General features: G+C 48.1%; 1 protein-coding gene across 2 annotated transcripts; it reads right to left on the minus strand.

Moving 5' to 3' along the window:
* Positions 1-352: 352 nt before the first annotated feature.
* Positions 353-18,883, minus strand: SHPK (sedoheptulokinase). Of its 2 annotated transcripts, XM_042255525.2 has the most exons (8): positions 18,686-18,883; positions 16,091-16,231; positions 13,379-13,520; positions 7,935-8,118; positions 6,994-7,146; positions 5,257-5,432; positions 2,440-2,640; positions 353-1,115 (listed from the first exon to the last, which is right to left on the minus strand). In XM_042255525.2, exons 1-8 carry the CDS (start codon positions 18,851-18,853, stop codon positions 703-705), a joined length of 1,578 nt encoding a protein of 525 aa, XP_042111459.1. In that variant the 5' UTR covers positions 18,854-18,883; the 3' UTR covers positions 353-702. The 2 variants fall into 2 exon arrangements, with proteins under 2 accessions (XP_042111459.1, XP_004012616.3); XM_004012567.6 differs by lacking the exon at positions 16,091-16,231.
* Between the last annotated feature and the right edge of the window lie 200 nt (positions 18,884-19,083).

Below are 19,083 nucleotides of genomic sequence, written 5' to 3' on the forward strand. Positions count from 1 at the left end.
ACTTCCCAAACCCAGTTCTGCAGCAGTGCCAGCCTGGGGTGTCAGGACAAGGGGTTCTCTCTGCTTTCTCTCTGGCAGGAGCACACGCAGCTGCAACCCTCCCCTTGGAAGGCCTCCTGGGGACGTGCAGGGGCAAAAACACATTGCTGCACAGACACACTCCTAGAAAAGGGTTTTTCTGCTATCTGGCCAGACTCTTGGGAACAAAATGCCTGAATGGTGCAGCTATACATCATCTGTCCCCCTTGCTGGTCACGTCACCCACCTTTCCTTCCCTTTTCTGTGCCTTCAACCAGCTGTGTTGTGAGAACATAGGACGGGGAGTTCTTAGTTGGAGCCCACAACCACCAGATTATATTTTGTGTCTGAAGCAGACATTTATTTTGCCTACAGATGAATCACAGGTGACCCTGTTGACCAGGATGCTGGGTTACCACTCCTTTTCCTTCTCTCTTTCTCTTTCCTTCTTCCTTTCTTTCTCTATATTTGCAACCAGCTCTCAGGTGAGTTTCAGAAGGCACTGATTTGGGGTCTGGTTGATGATTCTCAGCTGCATTATGAGTGTGTGACTCTTGAGGCCCCAAGAACAAGCATTGCTTAAAAGCTGCCCACAGCGCTGTCCAGGAAAAGGATGACCCCCAAGATCGGGTCAAGGATGTTAATTAGATAAAATTTGCAACAGTCCTCTGGCCAACGAGTGTGCTAGGACTTCTGCTGGCTAAGGCTTCTCTGGAGCATGACCAGAGCGGCCCCCACAGCTGCGTCTACATCCTGTCCATAGGACACCGGCAGAGGGAATGCCCTCTGCACCTCCTGCTTCAGCACTTCATTCCTGGACAGTGCACTCCCACTGCCAATCACCCTCTCCACGCCCCACTCCCGGAGCTGCCCAAATGGAAGCATCGAGTGCAGGTTCTGAACGATGCCTCTGCACAGGGCCCGGGTCACGTGCCCCAGGGAGAGGTCAGAGGAGGAGATTCCGGTCACTGAGGCCAGCTGGTCTGGCAGGTGCCTCTCGCCCAGCACTGTTGGAGTGATGGTCAGGCAGGTGTCTCTCTGCTGGGCAGCTGCCTGGATCATGCATGAGTACACCGTGGATTCTTCAACCTCCAGGCCTGCCAGGGACAGAGAAGGTCATGTGAGTTCAGGCGCCCCTGTGAGTGCAGGCTATAGAGTTCCCAGGGGGGCAGAAATGGGTTGACTTGCTGCCCCTCTTCACTGTAGGAGGCTGCTTCCTGGCTCAGAACTCACATAGTCTGGCTGGCTGTGCTCAGCCCCAGACCCCAACCAGCTCTCTCACTGCTCACCCCAACCCAGCCTTCAGGGAGAGAACTTACATGCTGTGTGAGCCCTAACCATCCCACAGCTGTGGGATGCTTGCTCCCAAGTGGGCCAAATGCATACACTGATCAGCAAGTATCATCACAGCTGCTAGTAGACTTATTAGTGGTGTCAGAGAAATCCCAGGACCGCAGTCTAGCCTGCCCCTCGGCAAAGGTTGAGAACCACCAGTCTAGACCAGAGCTTGGAGTTCTGAATTACTCAAGGATCTTAATAAAATACAGCTTCCGGCTCAGTATGCCTGGGATGGGGCCTCAGCTTCTGCACTTGTCATCAGCTCCCAGAGGAAGCCAGTGCAGCTGGCCTGAGGACCACACTTTTTGAGTAGAAGCTTCTAGATCAGTGCTTACCACCACGTGAGAGCATCAGAATCACCTGGGGAACTTTTAAAAAATATTTTATTCACTTATGTGGCTGTGCCAGGTCTTAGTTGCAGCACGTGGGATCTTCGATCTTTGTTGTGGCGTGCAAACTCTTAGTTGTGACAGCATGTGGGATCTAATTCCCTGACCAGGGATTGAACCTGGGTCCCCTGCATTGGGAGTGCAGAGTCTCAGACACTGGACCACCAAGGAAGTCTCACCTGAGGAACTTTTACAAAATCCCATGCTCAGGATCCCCCTTCCCCAAGTCAAATATTCACCATTTCTAGGGATAAAAATAGTGCTGAGAACCTCCAACCAAAAGCCACTCTAGAGTCTCGTCAGTAACGCATTTAACTCCCATGTGCTGCAACTAAGACCCAATGCAGCCAAATAAGTAAGGAAAAAAAGAAATAAGGCAAATCTCAAATACATGGGACCCAGAGGCTTATTGATCTCCAAAGTAACACAGTGGGGTCAGGGAGAGCTGGCAAGCTATCAGGATACTCCACAGTCAAGGTTAGGAGCAGTACTCTCAAAGGAGAGTAGGCAATGGCCACTCAGAAGATGAGAGTAAACAAGGCTGCCAGCTCAGATCCCTGCAGAAAGAAGGAATGTGCCGGAACCTCGTTCAGTCTGAGACATGAATCTAGAAGTTTATTGCACATTCAGCACCAGGACACTGCCACACAGAAAGGACAAACAGAGAACCCACCCCTGAATGGACCAGCCTTACCTAGATCTGCCATCCACTGGACCAGCATGCGGACAAACGTGGCCAGCACGTTCCCCCCGTTGAGTGATGCTGCCACAGCCAGATAAGTCCTGTCGAAGTATGGGAAGTAGGCAACTGGGGCTGCGGGGTCTGGAGTCTGCGCTGGCTGGAACCCTGAAGGCATGGAGGCTACCAGCTGAACCGAGGTGCTGATGTTGAGAACTGGGGTCCGAGGAAAGCAGAGGTTAGGCCTGTTGGGCTAACTCAGAGGCCACAAGTCACAATGGGGCTGGGGAAATGTGCCACAAATTTCTGGATACTCCTCCTTTCAGGAGGCAGAGACTAATTGAAATAAATCAACTGGACTTCCCAGGTGGCACTAGTGGTTTTAAAAAAAAAAAAGCCTGCCTGCCAATACGGTAGACAAAGAGACAGGTTCCATCCCTGGGTCAGGAAGATCCCCTGGAGAAAGAAATGGAACCACCCACTCCAGTACCCTTGCCTGGAGAATCCGATGGACAGAGGACCCTGGAGGACTACAGTCCATGGGGTCACAAAGAGTCAGATGTGACCTAGCAACTAAACAACAACAAAGGATAGTACTGGTCAGTTTTTAAACTAAAGTTTGAATTGTAATAGTTCTAACTGATGGAGGAAAAAAGATGTGATGACAAAGAAAACCCAAGAAAGATGAATGTATTCTCTGTTCCCCTTGATAACAAGGCAGGGCTGTAGGGAACAAGGTGTAAAGAAGGTTGAGAAGTGCTTGCAAACGAGACTCTCAACCAGAGCTGAACATTCTTGCAAACGAGATGTTCAGCTAAGAATCCTATTTGTTCCCGTGGGAAAAGAACATTTCTTGCACACAAGGATGTTTCTCTGATTCCTCAAAAGGAACAGACCCTGGGACAAAACAGATTCTAAGTTGATAAAGAAGTTCCCCAAAACAAAGTCTTAGCTGCAGTAAAATACAAAATCAAGTATCAAGGTCATAAGGTAGTTCTATTTTGCAAGCTGTACTAGTTTGTGAATCAAGTGTATACAGCTTGAATTGTGCAGTCCTGATGCAGCAGGTGCATGATGCAGTGTTAATAAGTAAAAGCAAAAAAACAAGTGTTAAAATATAAAGATTCAAACCACTCTGCAGTGTTGGTGTTTCATTCCGTCGCCAGCACAGGGCTGTCAAAGTGGGCCCACTCAGCCTGGTTGCCCTGAGGATCGAATGAAACACACAGTCTGCCAACACCTTGCTGGGGCAGGCAGGCCCAAAGTCCAAGGTCTACTCCACCCCAGCAGGGGCAGATGACAGCCCCCAGATCATATCCAGCCTGGCCATCTGTTTTTATATGGCCTAGGAGCTAAGAGCGGCTTTTGTATATATATCATTTTTAATGATAAGTTTATTGAGGTGTATTATAATTCAAATAAATTCACCATAAAATGCACCCTTTTCAAGTGTGCAGTTCTGTGCTTCCTAGTATATTCCTTTATGCACTGTTTATAGTACATACACAGGTAAACATCACTGTGATCTAATTTTAGGACATTTTTACCACTCTGGAAAGAAATCCCTTACGGGTTAGCAATCAACCCCCACTCCCAGCCCCTGACAACCATGAATCTTCTTTCTGTCTCTATGAATTTGCCTGTTCAACTCTGGACATTTCCCAGGAATGGAATCACACACTATGTGGCCTTTCACTTTCCTTCCCATGTTGTAGCATGTTATCTCTGTGGATATACCACATTTTAAAAATCCGCTTATCAGTTGATGAACATTTGGGTTGTTTCTACCTTTTGGCTATTATGAATAAGGCTGCAGGGAAAAAATTGTGTACCAGTTTTTGTGTGGACATGTGTTTTCAAATCCCTTGGGTAAACACCAAGGAGAGGAATTGCTGGGTCATGGTAATTCCATGCTTAACTTTCGGAGAACTGTCAGACTGTTTTCCAAAGGGACTGCACCATTTTACAACCCCAGTGGGATATTCTTACCTTTTTAAATGGTTGAAAAGAAATGAAAAGAAGAAGACTATTTCATGAAAATTTTATGAAATTCACATTTCAGCATCTATAAGTAAAGTTTTATTGGAACATAGCTACACCCACTCACTTATGCATTAGCTAAGGCTGCTTTTCTGCCCCAACAGCAGGTAAGTAGTTGTGGCAGAAACTAAATGGCCCAAAAAGCCTGAAATATTTACTACCTGGCCCTTTACAGGAAATCTTTGCCAACCCTTGCCTTGGAGGGCAGCCTCTACCTCACTGTGACTCTCTCACACGAAATACAGGAAAATCTGCACTTCTAATCAAATCCAAGAGAACTTTCATTGACACACACACAGTAACAAAAACCCTAATCTACTCATCTGTTTCCTTGGTCAGGGAGACACACAGAAACCAGCTAACTAGAGGGAGTCATTTTCCTCCCCTGGCCCTAGAAAAGAAAGGCACTGGCTGTGCTCAGGGCAGAGCTCTTCCTGCTAGATGATAAGCTCCCTGGGTAGGGGCTTCACCTGTAGGGATGACGGTGGGGTTTTCTGTTTGTTTATTTTGTTTTTTATTGGACTAAGAGCCTGTGGGCTCTTGGCTCTTAGTCGCAACATGCAAGATCTAGTTCCTTGATCAGAGATCAAACCTGGGCCCCCTGTATTGAGAGCATGAAGTCTTAACCACTGGACCACCAGGGAAGTCCCGAAGGTATTTTTCATGTTTGCAGGACAACGGTCAAGAGGACATTGATACGGCTGGCTATGTGTGCCCCTCAGACCCTCACACAGAGCGGAGGCTTATGAGGCCCCAGTAGAGACTAGAGGAGAGAACCAAAGAAAGACTTACCTGCATCGGTCTTTTGGGCCATGCAGGAATAGACGGAGGCCTGCAAATCACCCAAGGCCACGCCCACCTGTGTCCCCCTTGGGATCTCAAACCAGGCCTGCGAAGTTCTTCCTGCCACACTGCCAGGCTCCGCTACATCTGGGAGCAGCTGGACGGGAAAGCCGGCGGCCTTCAGTCTGCAAATCAAAAGTGGACAGCCTGTCTACCCAGTACTGGATCTTCTGTCTCCTGTTGCTTCCAGGAAACTGAGCAAAGGAAAGTGCCCTGGGACACACGTTCAAGAAGAGAGGGCAGAATCCAGTGTTTGTACAGACAGCCCTTTTGCCTTTTTTTAAATCCATGAGATGTCTTGAGTTTTTTAGAATGAACACTGGTTTTCAAGAGCTTGGGATGGGCCTTCCAAGGAAGAACATAACCAGTTTAAGCAGAGGTGATCGGAAAGGATTGGCTAAGAAGCAGATCAGCATCTGGCCTCCTATGTTTGAGGGGAGCACAAACACTCTGCAAAGGGGGCCAGTCAGAGTTTTAGAGCCAAGTCACAGTTGGTTAGCACAGGCCAAACCAAAGTCAAACCCATCAGTCTCCTGAATACCGAATGTAGTCACCACTCAGGGTTAGTGAACATGGGGCTGTCAATTTCATAAAACATGCTAGAAAGTCCTTTACCTGAACTACCAGGCGCTTTTTGTTTTATTACAGAGCTCAGAATTTGGGACCTGGAGGAAGTGAATTTATGGACCTCTGGACCTGAAAAGGCAAATGATTGTTTCAAAAGAACTTAAAAGGTATCCCTCAAGCCTACTCCTTCCATTTCTTAACCCTACTTTTAAATATATTATGAAAAAATTAATTTTAAAAAAGAAAATGCATTAAAAATATTGTCAAAAACAAATACCTACAATAAATTTAATAAAAGATGTAAAACTCTATACATACAAGCTATTTTTAAAAGAAATTAAAGATTAAAAATAAATAAATGAAATGCTTTTAAAGGTTTGTGTCATAAAAAATGTGTGTATATATATATATATAATGGTGGTGGGGAGGGATAGTTAGGGAGTTTGGGATGGACATATACACACTGCTATATTTAAAATGGATAACTGGAGGACACACAATTTTCACGGTCAGGAGCCTGCCGTGTACCCCCTTTGCCTGACAAAGCAATAAAGCTATTCTTTTCTACTTCAAAAAATAAATAAAATAAAATGGAAAAGCAACAAGGACCTACTGCACAGCACAGAGAACTCTGCTAAATGTTGCGTAGCAACCTAAATGGGAACATACTTTGAAGAAAAAATAGGTACACGTTCTTGTATAACTGAATCACTCTGTCACACACCTGAAACTAACACGACATTGTTAATCAACTATACTCCAATGTAAAATAGAAAGTTAAAAAAAAATAAGATAAAATAAAATTTAAAAATGAAAGTTGTTGTTCAGCATCTATGGGCTGGGTCCGGGATTCAGAAAGAACCGGGGAGTGCACCCCAGGCCCGGGCAACGGTGGAGGAGCAGGAGAGCATGGCATGGTGGGCAGCACCCCTCCCCAAGGACTTCACTTACAGTCCGGCCCACCCATGCCCAGGGGCTGGAACAGGCTGGGGGCTCTTGAAACCTAATTCTTGGCCTCAGGGAATCCTCCACTACTCCCAGATGGGAAAACACCACTGAAGCTCCCACTTCAGAGATTCTACCTTTCAGCCTCAAGCCAGCCTGCAAGGTTATACTCACATCTCCAAGTTCCAGCTTTGGCTCGTGGTGTTGAAATAGCCCCAGCTAGCAGCATTTTGGTCGGACATCAAGGGTCTTGCCAAGCCGCACAGCATGGCAACCACATAGTCATGGATGGTGCCAGCTGTATCGTAGGACTTGAGGAACTCCGGGCTGTTTGTCATACCCAAAACAATTCAGTGTGGTTTAATATTGACTGAAAAGCACAAGCTGCAGCTAACTGAGGGCAGTGTGGACGAGACATGGCATAACTGGGCAATGACTAGAATCCCACAGGGTACAGTCCCCCACAGCCGAACTTCCCAAGGTGAGGACCTCCAAAAGCCTCCAAGCCGAGCTGGCCGGAGTCAGCCTTAGGGGAGGGTATTCATAGGAGGTCACATCATGCCTGGGAAAGCAGGACATCAACCGTTCTTAGCAGTCCTGAGCCCACCATGAACACATCATGTGACCATTGGCAACTCCCTTACCCTCTCTGGCCCCTTCTTTTCCCCTCTGGGTTAGAATCAGATAACCAACAAGCCCCCTATGCAAAATGAAGAAGCAGTGGTAGACCAAGTCTAGGTCTTGAGATTGTACCCTGTGCAGGGCCACGCTCACTAAGGGACAGTCCCGTGTGGAGTGATGCTGACCGGCTAGAGGTACCGCTCCCTAGCACTCTCCTGCATCAAAATCATAGTGCTTGGGCTCAGCTGTGTCTGACTCTGCAACCCCATGGAGTGTAGCCCTCCAGGGTCCTCTGTCCATGGGATTTCCCAGGCAAAAACGCTGGACTGGGTTGCTATGTCCTTCTCCAGGGGGCCTTCCCTGACCCAGGGATCAAACCCACGTCTCCTGCGCCTCCTACACTGCAGGCGGATTCTTTACCCACTGAGCCATCAGCTAGCCACTCTCATTCCCCTGAAAATCCATCATCCGATTCAAAGAACAGTCGTCCGTACCTATTTTTCAAAAGCCAGAAGATAGTTGCACAGCCAAACCCCGTGGCCACGCTGAGATGCGACTCCGGCTGGGGCAGAGAAGCCAGGAACTCGCTGCCACACCGGCCATCCTGCCACGTGACCAGGTGGCTCACAGCCCTAGGCTCGAACACAGGGGCGGCCCCTCCCTCTGTCCATGCACATCCTGGAAGGAAGATGGGCAAAAAAGGAGAATAGGGCAACTGATGGGCAGCAGCATGTCCTTGAGACCACCCTGCTAGTGAGGTTACAGGACAGACTTTATCACCCATGACAATGCTTTATTCACACACAGGGGTCCTAGCCAGGACCCAGAAGAGCAGGGAGGGGATGGACCTAGAGATGGTTACAGTGAGTGAAGTTAAGTCAGACACAGGACAAATATCATATGACAGCGCTTATACGTGAAATCTTAAAAAAAAAAAATGGTACCCATGAACTTATTTACAAAACAGAAATAGGGTCACAGATGGAGAAAACAAATATGGTTACAGAGGAGGAGGGGAAGGGATAAATCAGGAAGTCAGGATGGACAAATACAAACTATTATATATAAAACCAACAACTGGGGACTTCCCTGGTGGTCCAGTGGCTAAGTCTCCATGCTCCCAAAGCAGGGGCCCTGGGTTCAATTCCTGGTCAGGGAACTAGATCCCACATGCGGAATTAAAGATTCTTCATGCCACAACGAAGATCAAAGGTCCTGCATGTCACAACAAAGACCCAGGACAGCCAAACAAATAAACAAGACTTTTATTTTTTTTTAAATAGATAACTAATAAGGACCTACTGTATAGCACAGGGAACTCAAAACACTGTAATCAACTATATGGGAAAAGAATCCAAAAAAGAGTCGGTATCGGTATATGTATCACTGATTCACTTTGCTGCACAAAATCAACTCTACTCCAATAAAACTTATTTTTTAAAAAAGAAAAAGAGCAGAGAGGTGGTCACAAATATATGCACCTGAACCTTTTAAAGTTTCACCTGGAAAATAGGGGTACGAGGGCAATGGGATGGCCTCCCTTTAGGGTAATCTACCCTCAAAGCCACATTTCTGCCTAAAGCTGGGAGTCTAACCCCTGCACTGAAGCTGGACATCTGCAGCTTTTTTTTTTTTCCCAACCCTTTTATCTGCTTCCAACACTCTTTTGACCCTTTTTAAAAAAACTTCTAGGACTATCATTTTTATTTTGTCTGTGTTATAAAACAGAGTTCTTACCATGTACCAGGGATTGTTCAAAGCACTTTCAAAATATTAATTTATTTAATCTACATATTAGCCTTACAACATATGTGTGATAAGAGCTCTAGAGCACAGGCTCAACAGTTGTGGCTCACAAACTTAGTTGCTTGGAGGCATGTGGAATCTTCCCAGATCAGGGATCAAACCGGTGTCCAGGGAAACCCCCAGGAACAGTATTTTTAAAAACCAATTTTCCACCCCCTTTGCCAACTCTTGACATTCTCAAACTGATTTCTTACAATCCAGTGAGAGGAAAAATGATTTCTCACTGTTATTTTCATCTGCATTTCCCTAATTAATAGTGACATTGAGCAGCTTTTCAAGTGCTTATTAGCTATTTGTACTTTCTCTTCTAACATCTGCCTATCGGTTTCCTTTGCCTATTAGTCCACAGGGCCATTGGTCCTTTCTTTGTTGCTCATTCTTCATAGGCCCCCAGCTTCATCCTTGGTCTACTATACACTGCTGAAAATTTTCTCCCTGCCTGCTGCTGGCCTTTTAGCTTGGTTTTATGATCCCCACTTGTCTCCTGCCATTACTGAGCCTGAAAATGGAATGTGGAAACTGGCATAACCACAGGCCTCTCAAAAGACACTAGTCACTCCCTCTCCTCTCCTCCAATGGGCTCGCCTGTGCCCTCAAGGAGGCACTTAGCTCTCTGCTCGGGTTACTGGTGCCCGTCTGTGCTGACCACATTGAGTGAGCCCTGGCAGAGGAGGGCTGAATCCCCATTCCTATGTCTCCCATGGGGCCCAACAAGGAGCCTCAAGTATTGCAGATTCTGAAATCAAACCGAATTATGGCCACGGTTAAAAGCAGAACTACTTGATCTCAAATAGGATTTCACTCGCTCCACTAAGCGGGTTATCATCATGGTCAAATGGTGGCTCTCCTCCTTCCCATAAACAGAAACCAAACCAAGTAGGTGGGCAGGCGGGCTCCATGAAATATTAAGAAGCTCTCTCCACCCATATGGATGATGGTTTGTGTGGTTGTTACAGAGTCCAGGAGATGGGCAGAAGGGAAGGCGTGTGACCAGACCACAATCATTAGATCTCTGCTGTCCTCTCTGGGAAGGGTTTTAGTATTAAAAGGACATTTATTCTCATTAATGCAAAATTAAGGAGTTTAAAAAGCTTTTACAACCTAGAGTCTCCCCAAGAGGTCAGCACTAACACCATGACCAGCCTTTGGCTCTTGCTACTGATTGGAGCCAAGCAGCTCCCGCGGTCCCTGCTGGCCTGACGATGGGCAGACAATGGGAAAAGAGGTGGGGGAGAGCCTGGGCTGGCTTCTGCACTTATCCAGGCCCATCCTGGGGACTGATCAAAGGCTGCATCACCAGACCTCCATCAAGCTGCTCAAAAGCAGGTTGCCACTCACTTGGCCCAGGGGAATTGGAATCACTGATTCTCCAGGCAAAGGAGAGGTGAATCCCATGTTCAGATCTCCTTAACTACAACCCCTCCCCCAGCAGCCATCATCCTCTGCTTAAAAGACTTGCAGTAAAATGTTGATATTTTTGAAGCTGGGGGATGGGTGTGTGTTGATTCATAACAACACTGTTCTCCCTACTTTTATGTCTATGTAGAACATATATATATATATGTTCTATATATATATATATATATATATATATATATAATTTTATTTATTTATTTATGGCTGTGCTGGGTCTTCATCGGAGCTTCCCTAATAGCTCAGTTGGTAAAGAATCTGCCTGCAATGCAGTATACCCCGGTTCAATTTCTGGGTTGGGGAGAGTCCCTGGAGAAGGGAAAGGCTACCCACTACTTCACGGGCTTTTCTCCAGGTGCAGAGAGCGGGGGCTACTCTTCAATGCAGTGTGTGTGCGTCTCATTGCAGTGGCTTCTCTTGTCACAGAAGCACAGGCTCTAGGGCAGTGGACTCAGAAGTTGTGGCCCATGGGCTCGAGAGCACAGGCTCAGTAGTTGGGGTGTGCAGGTTTAACTGTTTGGCAGTACATGGGATCTTCCCGGACCAGGGATCAAAACCATGTCTTCTGCATTGGCAGGTGGATTCTTTACCACTGAGCCACGTGGGAAGTCCTGAACATTTTAGAATTTTTAAAAATTTTTTTTCATGCTTGCCATAACAGAAGCTCACAACTTCCTCCAGGATCCTGATCCTTCCTTCCTTGGACATTCTGTTGGGCTGTTCCTCCCTTCGTTGAGCGAGTGTATCCTTGTGTGGCTCTGGTCCTCCCAGAGACCTTTCAAAGTTCAGGTGTCTGAAGTCAGACAGACTTGGGTTTGAAAGCTGGAGTCACCACTTGCTGTCATATGACCCTAAGCATATTATTTTATAATCTCTCTGAACCTCCACTTCTCATCTGCTCAAGAGGGACAATAATGTCACCTACATCATAAGGATGTTGGGAAAATTTGATGAGATCACACAGGTAATGCCCTTAGCTCTGCACCTGGCATGCAAAGTGCTCATTGCTGTTTTGCTGGCTTAATTCCCCTCCTGGAGGCCAAACAGAACAAGCCACCCACATCTACACTGTGGCAGACCTTCTGAAATAAATACCCAACAAAATAATGCTTAGCAACGGTTCCCATGAAAAGGACATGGAACTGAAAATTCACGAATATCTGTGATGATGTTAAACAACAAAAACTATGCTCAAATGCAGAAAAGTTTCCTCTGTGTCTCTATATCTCCTGCAGCTACACTAATCTCTTGGTGTTGGCACTGATGCTCCGAGATACTGGTACAAAGAAAGAGAAAGCTATGAAAAAAATCCACTCGATTGAATCCAACAGAGAATCAGAGAGGACTCACTCTTCACCCTCTCCCTGTTCATGTATAATGTGTGAGTGGACAGTTCAGTTTATTACATCTTTGAACAGGACAGGATGCTCACAAAACGCAAGAGGACAGCCTGACCCTTCACAGGGAGTCTTTGGCAGCACATTTCTGGTTCCTGGTGAGGCAGAAGATAGATGAGCCCCAGGCTGAGCAGCTGGAGTTTGTCCCCTGTGGACAGACACTCCAAGACGAAGATAATAGCAGGAGCAAAGGGGAGCTGCACCCTGCTCAGAGAAAAGGTTAATAAGAGGCCGAGACTTCCCTGACAATCCAGTGGTTCAGACTCCGTGCTTCAAATGCAGGGGGCACAGGTTTGATCCATGGGAACTAAGGTCTGGGAACTAAGATCCCACAATCCCACATGTCTTGTAGCCAAAAAAGAGAGACCACATATTTCTCGTTCTTGAGGTCATGGAGACCTTCCCAACTACACATGCGTAAAAAGGCTCCTCAGGGGTCAAAAAGGGAGGGAGTGCCACCCCATAGTAGGTGATGTCAACATTCCCATAGGCCTCTTCCCTAGAATCCATCTCGGCTAAGAGATGAGCATGCACACAGGGGAGGGCCCTGAGATAAACTAAACATGGCAAAGCAAGGTGATTGGCAGCCAGAGGAAACCAGAAGAAATGCCCCATATAAGTGATTCAAACTACCATGAGGGCACAACTCTTTCCCTGAGCCCACCCGTGCATCTATCCACACATACCCTTTTTCCTCCTAGCAAACAATGTACTTGTTTCACTACGTTTTGTATCTTTGTGGAAATTCCTTTCTACAAAGCTGACAGACCAGGACCTTGTCCCTGGCTATGGGTCTAGGGGCTAGGATTCAGCTCTCTCACTGCCTCACCCTGACTTCAGTCTCTGGGCAGGGAACCAAATTCCTGCTTTCAGTCGCGCCACAGGCTGAGGCCATCGAAGATCACAGGGTGACTGCTTTTGCTTTGTTTTGTTTCAATGTGGACCATTATTAAAGTCTTTATAGGGCTTCCCTGGTGGTTCCGTGATAAAGAATCTGCCTGCAATGCAGGAGACAAGGGTTCAATTCCTGGGTCAAGAAGATCCCCTGGAGGAGGAAATGGCTACCCACTCCAGTACACTTGCCTGGAGAATTCCATGGACAGAGGAGCCTGGCAGGCTGCAGTCCATGGGGTTGCAAAAGAGCTGGACATGACTGAGCAACTAAACAACAACATTGAACTTGTTACAATATTGCTTCTGTTTAACACTGGGGTTTTTTTTTGTCCTGGAGGCAGGTGGGATCTTAGTCACAGAACAGGGATAGAACCCACACCCACAGGGCGACTGTTAACAGAACATGATTGCCCCCAAGCCCAGCATACCTTGGCCTGTTTTCCAAAACACGACTCCATGCATCTGCCCTGACACGCCAATGCCACAGACCTTCCGGAGCTGCTGCCGGGGAAGGGCAGCAAGACACTCATGGAGGGCCTGGATGATTCTCCTCACATCCTGTTCTTGCCCCTGGAAACAGAATAGGACATGCTGGGCAGAGACACACACTCTGGGAGGAGAGGAAGACAGAGGCGGCAGGGACTTCCTGCGTGGGGGCTGCCTAGCTAATTCCCCCGAGGTCACTTCCAGGACCTGCTGACTGGGCATCAAGGCTGAGATGTGGGCCTGAGGGGTCTCCACCACCTCCTCCTGGAGTAGGAATGTGGTGGGTAAGGTTCCACTCCTCCCTTTACCAATGAGGGAGGGCTTGACCCGGGTTTGATCCCTGGGTCGGGAAGATCCCCCGGAGAAGGAAATGGCAACCTATTCCAGCATTCTTGCCTGGGAAATCCCATGGAAGCAGGAACCTGGTGGGCTACAATCCATGGGGTCGCAGAGAGTCAGACACGACTGAGCGACTTCACTTAGAGATGAGGAGCCACTGCAGCTCAAGCTCAACCAGTGGCCAGACTCTGGCCCTTGCTGCGGAACAGTCTGAGCTGAGCAAAGCGCTGCCCTGCCCTACCGGCACTTACAGTCCGGCCGCACTGTGTGCTGTGCTTAGTCACTCAGCCATGTCTGATTCTCTGCAACCTCATGGACTGTAGTCCGCCAGGCTCCTCTGTCCATGGGGATTCTCCAGGCAGGAATACTGGAGTGGACTGCATGCCCTCCTCCAGGGAATCTTCCCAACCCAGGGATCATACCCAGGTCTCCTGCATTGCAGGCGGATTCTTTACCAACTGAGCCACCAGAGAAGCCCAAGAATACTGGAGTGGGTAGCCTGTCCCTTCTCCAGGGGGTCTTCTGGACCCAGGAACTGAACTGGGATCTCCTGCATCGCAGGTGGATTCTTTACCAACTGAGCCACCAGAGAAGCCCAAGAATACTGGAGTGGGTAGCCTGTCCCTTCTCCAGGGGATCTTCTGGACCCAGGAACTGAACTGGGGTCTCCTGCATCGCAGGTGGATTCTTTACCAGCTGAGCCACCAGAGAAGCCCAAGAATACTGGAGTGGGAGCCTATCCCTTCTTCAGGGGGCCTTCTGGACCCAGGAATTGAACTGGGAACTCCTGCATCGCAGGTGGATTCTTTACCAGCTGAGCTGCCAGGGAAGCCCTATAGTCCAGCAGGACAGGCAAACACAAGAAGGGGAAATGTGCTGCAAGGGGAAATAAGGCAAGGTACATGGAACACTGGGGCAGAAAAAGGATGGAACACAGCAGGAAAGAGGTAGACAAGAGAGCTTTCCTAGGGACTTCCCTGGTGGTCCAGTGGCTAAGACTCCGAGCTCCCAGTGCCAGGGGCTCAGGTTTGAGATCTAGTCAGGGAACGCTATCAAATTTGCCACAGCTAAGAGTTTGCATGCTGCAACTGAAGATCCCTCATGCCACAGCCAAGAGCTGGTACAGACAAATAAATAAACACAAATTTTAAAAATAAAAAATCTTGTAACTTATTTTTTAAAAGAAAGAGAAGAAAGGCTTCCGATCACATTCAGGCAGACATTTCCTGATGTGCTGAGGGGCCAGAATTTGCTCCAGGGGTAGTGCAGGCCTCCCCTCCTTGGAGCTAGCACTTCATCTGTCAGCTGGCCTTGGGCGGTGGCAGTTCTTGGCTCCAAACAGATATGACCAAAGGATTAGAAAGAAGGAGGCGAGGAGGGATAGGATGGGGGAAAGAGTGAGCAGATAGCACAGAGCATTTTCTTGAGGAGGCAGCCTCGTATCCTAACAAGGCTCTTTTTTTGGACTGAACCACTTGGCGTGGTGTGGTTAATTAACTAGTCAACCCTAAAGAAAATCAACCTTGAAAGTATTCATTGGAAGGACTGATGCTGAAGCTGAAACTCCAATACTTTGGTCACCTGATTCAAAGAACTGACTCCTTAGAAAAGACCCTGATGCTGGGAAAGATTGAAGGCAGAAGAAGGCAATGACAGAGGGTGAGATGGCTGGATGGCATCACCGACTCAATGAACATGAGTTTGAGCAAGTTCTGGGAGTTGGTGATGGACAGGGAAGCCTGGTGTGCTGTAGTCCATGGAGTCACAGTCAGACACAACTGAGCAACTGAACTGAACTGAACTTGGCATGAGGGATCTTATTTCTCAGACTTGAAATCGAACCCGTGCCTCCTGCAACGGAAGTCTGGAGTCTTAACCACTGGACTGCCAGGGAAGTCTCCTAACAAGACTCTTTATGCAGAAGAGACTACAGGAGAACTGACTGAGCAGTAAAAGACAGGGCAGAAAGAAGCTGCGTAGATAAGCATGATCCCCCAGGAGGGAAGAACTAAGACAGCAGGCAAAGGAAGAAGGAAGCAGGGAAGAGACATTTGTTTACACCTGCCCTGTCCAACACAGCAGTGATTAGCCACACGAGGCTAGTCCACATTGAAAACTACACACCAAATTTCAGATTTAGTAAGAAAAAAATGAAGCACAATCTCTCATTAATAATTTCATATTATTACATATTGAAATGATACATTTGGATACATCGGGTTACATAAAATAGGCAATGAAAATTAATTTCAGGGTTCCTTTTTACTGTTTTTTTAACACAGCTGCCAGAAAACTGAAAACTACATGAGACTCACATTTCCACTGGACAGTGCTGGTTTACAGAGTTCCCACGTGGCCGTCAGATGGTGCATGAACCCAGAACAGAGAAGTGGTTCTCTATATGGGCCCAAAGTGGCTGAGCTGTGTGGATAGGGACAGAGGAGGAGGGGAACAGGCTGGATGGAGTGAAGACAAGGAGGCAGTCAGTGTACAGCGAGTTTTAGTGGTGAGTGTGACGGGGGAGTAGTTCTTGGACAGACAATGGGTACGCCCACAGTGTAATAAGACAGGTGCTGCCCCCATCCCTTGGTTCGGAATATCAAGTGGTCTATATCCAGATGAAATCCTAGAACTTCAGATTGGAAAAAAAAAAAAAAAAAGAGCTTAAGAACTCATTCAACCCTCTTCCTCCCCACTCCTTTAACAGAGGGGGAAATGGAAGCCCAGAAACGAAAAATTAATAGCACAGAAAGGGTTGCAGAGGTAATTTCCTGGCAATTCAGTGGTTAGGACTCAGCACTTTTACTGCCGTGGGCCTGGGTTTGATCCCTGGTCTGGGAACTAAGATCCCACAAGCCGTGTAGCACAGCCAAAGAAAAGGGGGTAGACAGAGTTTCCCCTCAAATATCCTGCTATTTTAAAGCTGCAAAGAGCTAAACATCTGACCTTCCACATAGCTGCCAAATTTGGCCATGGAGTACACAGTGCTTCTAAAGAGTGAGAAATGTGGACAGGAGGATGGAACAGAACCATCAGGGGTTTCTATAGATCAGTAGCTCTTACTCCAGGGGTGATTTTTGTCCCCTAGGGGGCATTTAGCAATATGGAGATATTTGGGGGTGTTGCAACTGGGGAGGAGGGTCTACCAGCTTGCAATGGGTTAGAGGCCAGGGATGCTATTAAATAACCTACAATGTATAGGACAGCCCCTCACAACAAAGAATCATCCTGCCGTCTAGTATCAACAGTGCCAAGGTTGAGAAATCCTGCTCCAGGTGAAATTACAGTAGTGCTGTTTGTCCCAGAGCACAGCACGCAGGCGGGGGATGCAAGGGAGGGGGCTATTACGAACATCTCCTAAACCCCTCCTTAGGCAGGTGTGGAGCACTGGGTGTGCCTATAAACAGAGAACAGCATGCTGAACACTGGAGGAAGTGGGGAATGTGGCCCTATGTCTAGAGCCAAGAAGTAGCACTATCTCAAGAGAAAAAGGGCACTGCCTAAAACCCACTTCCTGGAATCTTGGCTCTGCTGCTCAGCCCGACGGGGTCCAAGCTGATGTTGCCTCCATGTCAAGGTCCATGAAGTGAGATAACGATACTAAAGTGCCCTGATGCTCCAACCAAACTAATTTTGAAAGACTCTGTGAAAATGTGCTCCTGAAATCTTTATCCTCTGAAGTGCTTCTGAGCAAGATGGACTCTGGGGACTTCCCTGGAAGCCCTGTGGTTAGAACTCTACACTTTCACTGAGGAGGGCCTGGGTTTGAACCCTGGTTGGGGAACTAAGATCCAACATGATGCAAAGTGCAGCCAAAAAAAGAAAAAAAGGAGTGTGAACCCTAAAGAACTGAGCCCAGTTATGTAGCAAGAGCTTGTGAAAAACAAAGTTCTTGGGAATGGGGTTTGGCTCAGAAAATTAAGGTTTGTGGCCAGCAGTGGCCATAGAGGTTATCTATTTCAATTATAAGAACAAGCAGAGATCCAGAAAGTCATGAGGTTACAAAGAAAGTTCCTTGATATTAATTTCTATTATCAATGAATTGAACATTGAGCTACCTTTTTCAGGGAATTAATGGACTCCATCTCTGAGGATTAACATCCTTTCTGAACCCACCTCTTACAACTGAGCCCACTGTGGTGAAATTCTCAATTTCTATCTCGTAGCTGGCAACCTACTCTAGTACTCTTACCTAGAGAATCCCATGGACAGAGGAGCCTGGTAGGCTGCAGTTCACCGGGTCGCAAAGAGTCGGACAGGACTGAGCGGCTTCACTTAGTCACTTAGTCACTTAGCTTTCACAAGACACTAGTTTTTGTGTAGAAATATCAATCTGAACTTCTCAATGTCAACCTGTCCTAATGTCTTTCCTCCAAGCTCTCTCAGCCTTTGGGGCCAAGGGACTTTTGCTAGCCAAATGTTTGAGTTCCTCCACCCACAATCTATAGCTGTGGGATGAGAGAGGGGCAGGTTACACCTGGTTTTGCATCTGATTTCTCAAGGAAAACCCAGACACTGCCCTAAGAAACAAACTGAATCCTGAATTTGAGGACACGGGGCAGATGTGAGGAGCAGAGAGCCACAAGAATGAGAAGGTGGCCTGAGATCACTCCATATGCAGGAGAGCAATTTTCCCGCAGGTCAGGGTACAGAAGGTGAAGGGCAGAGGGCACGGGGATCTAGCGCCGAGGGCAAGGCTTCCAAAGAAGGCTCGAGAGTGGCTAGATCGGTGCCAGCAGATGGGAAAGCTCCTGGGAGGAGAGCTATCGAATCGAGGGACTTGCATCAGGCAAGCAGAGATCAGGCAGGCAGAGATCAGGCAGGCTGGAGCAGTCAGGGAGACTTCATTGAGGAGGGAGAGGGTGTCCGGAGGCTCCCGGAGGCGGTGCGGCTCCAGGGAGCTGCCTCACCTGGGGCCCCGCCGCCGCGCTCTGGGCCGCAGTCTCGGCCTGCGCAGCCCGAGCACAGCTCGCCAGTACCACGAACCCGGAAGGGTCGCCGGGTGCGGCCTCCACCAGGGCCGCCTTCACAGACGTGGTGCCCAGGTCGATGCCGAGAGTGACAGATCGTGCAGCCATGACAGCTTCCGCGCCAGCACTCTTCACCCTGGACCTAGGCGCCGAGGCGGGCCCTCGCCTGCCAATCTTTCCAGCCTAGCCCAACACACAGAATTCTCGTCTTCCCATTGGTTGAGGAGGGCTGAGTTCTTCGCATTCCGCGCGACGGGCCCCAGTGATAGGCGGAGCCACAGGGAAGACGGGACCTAGAGGCCCCGCCCCGCGAGGCAGGGTGTGCAATGTTGGCCGAG

The sequence above is a fragment of the Ovis aries genome, chromosome 11, assembly GCF_016772045.2.
Source record: "Ovis aries strain OAR_USU_Benz2616 breed Rambouillet chromosome 11, ARS-UI_Ramb_v3.0, whole genome shotgun sequence".
In the NCBI taxonomy this organism is placed as follows: Eukaryota; Metazoa; Chordata; class Mammalia; order Artiodactyla; family Bovidae; genus Ovis; species Ovis aries.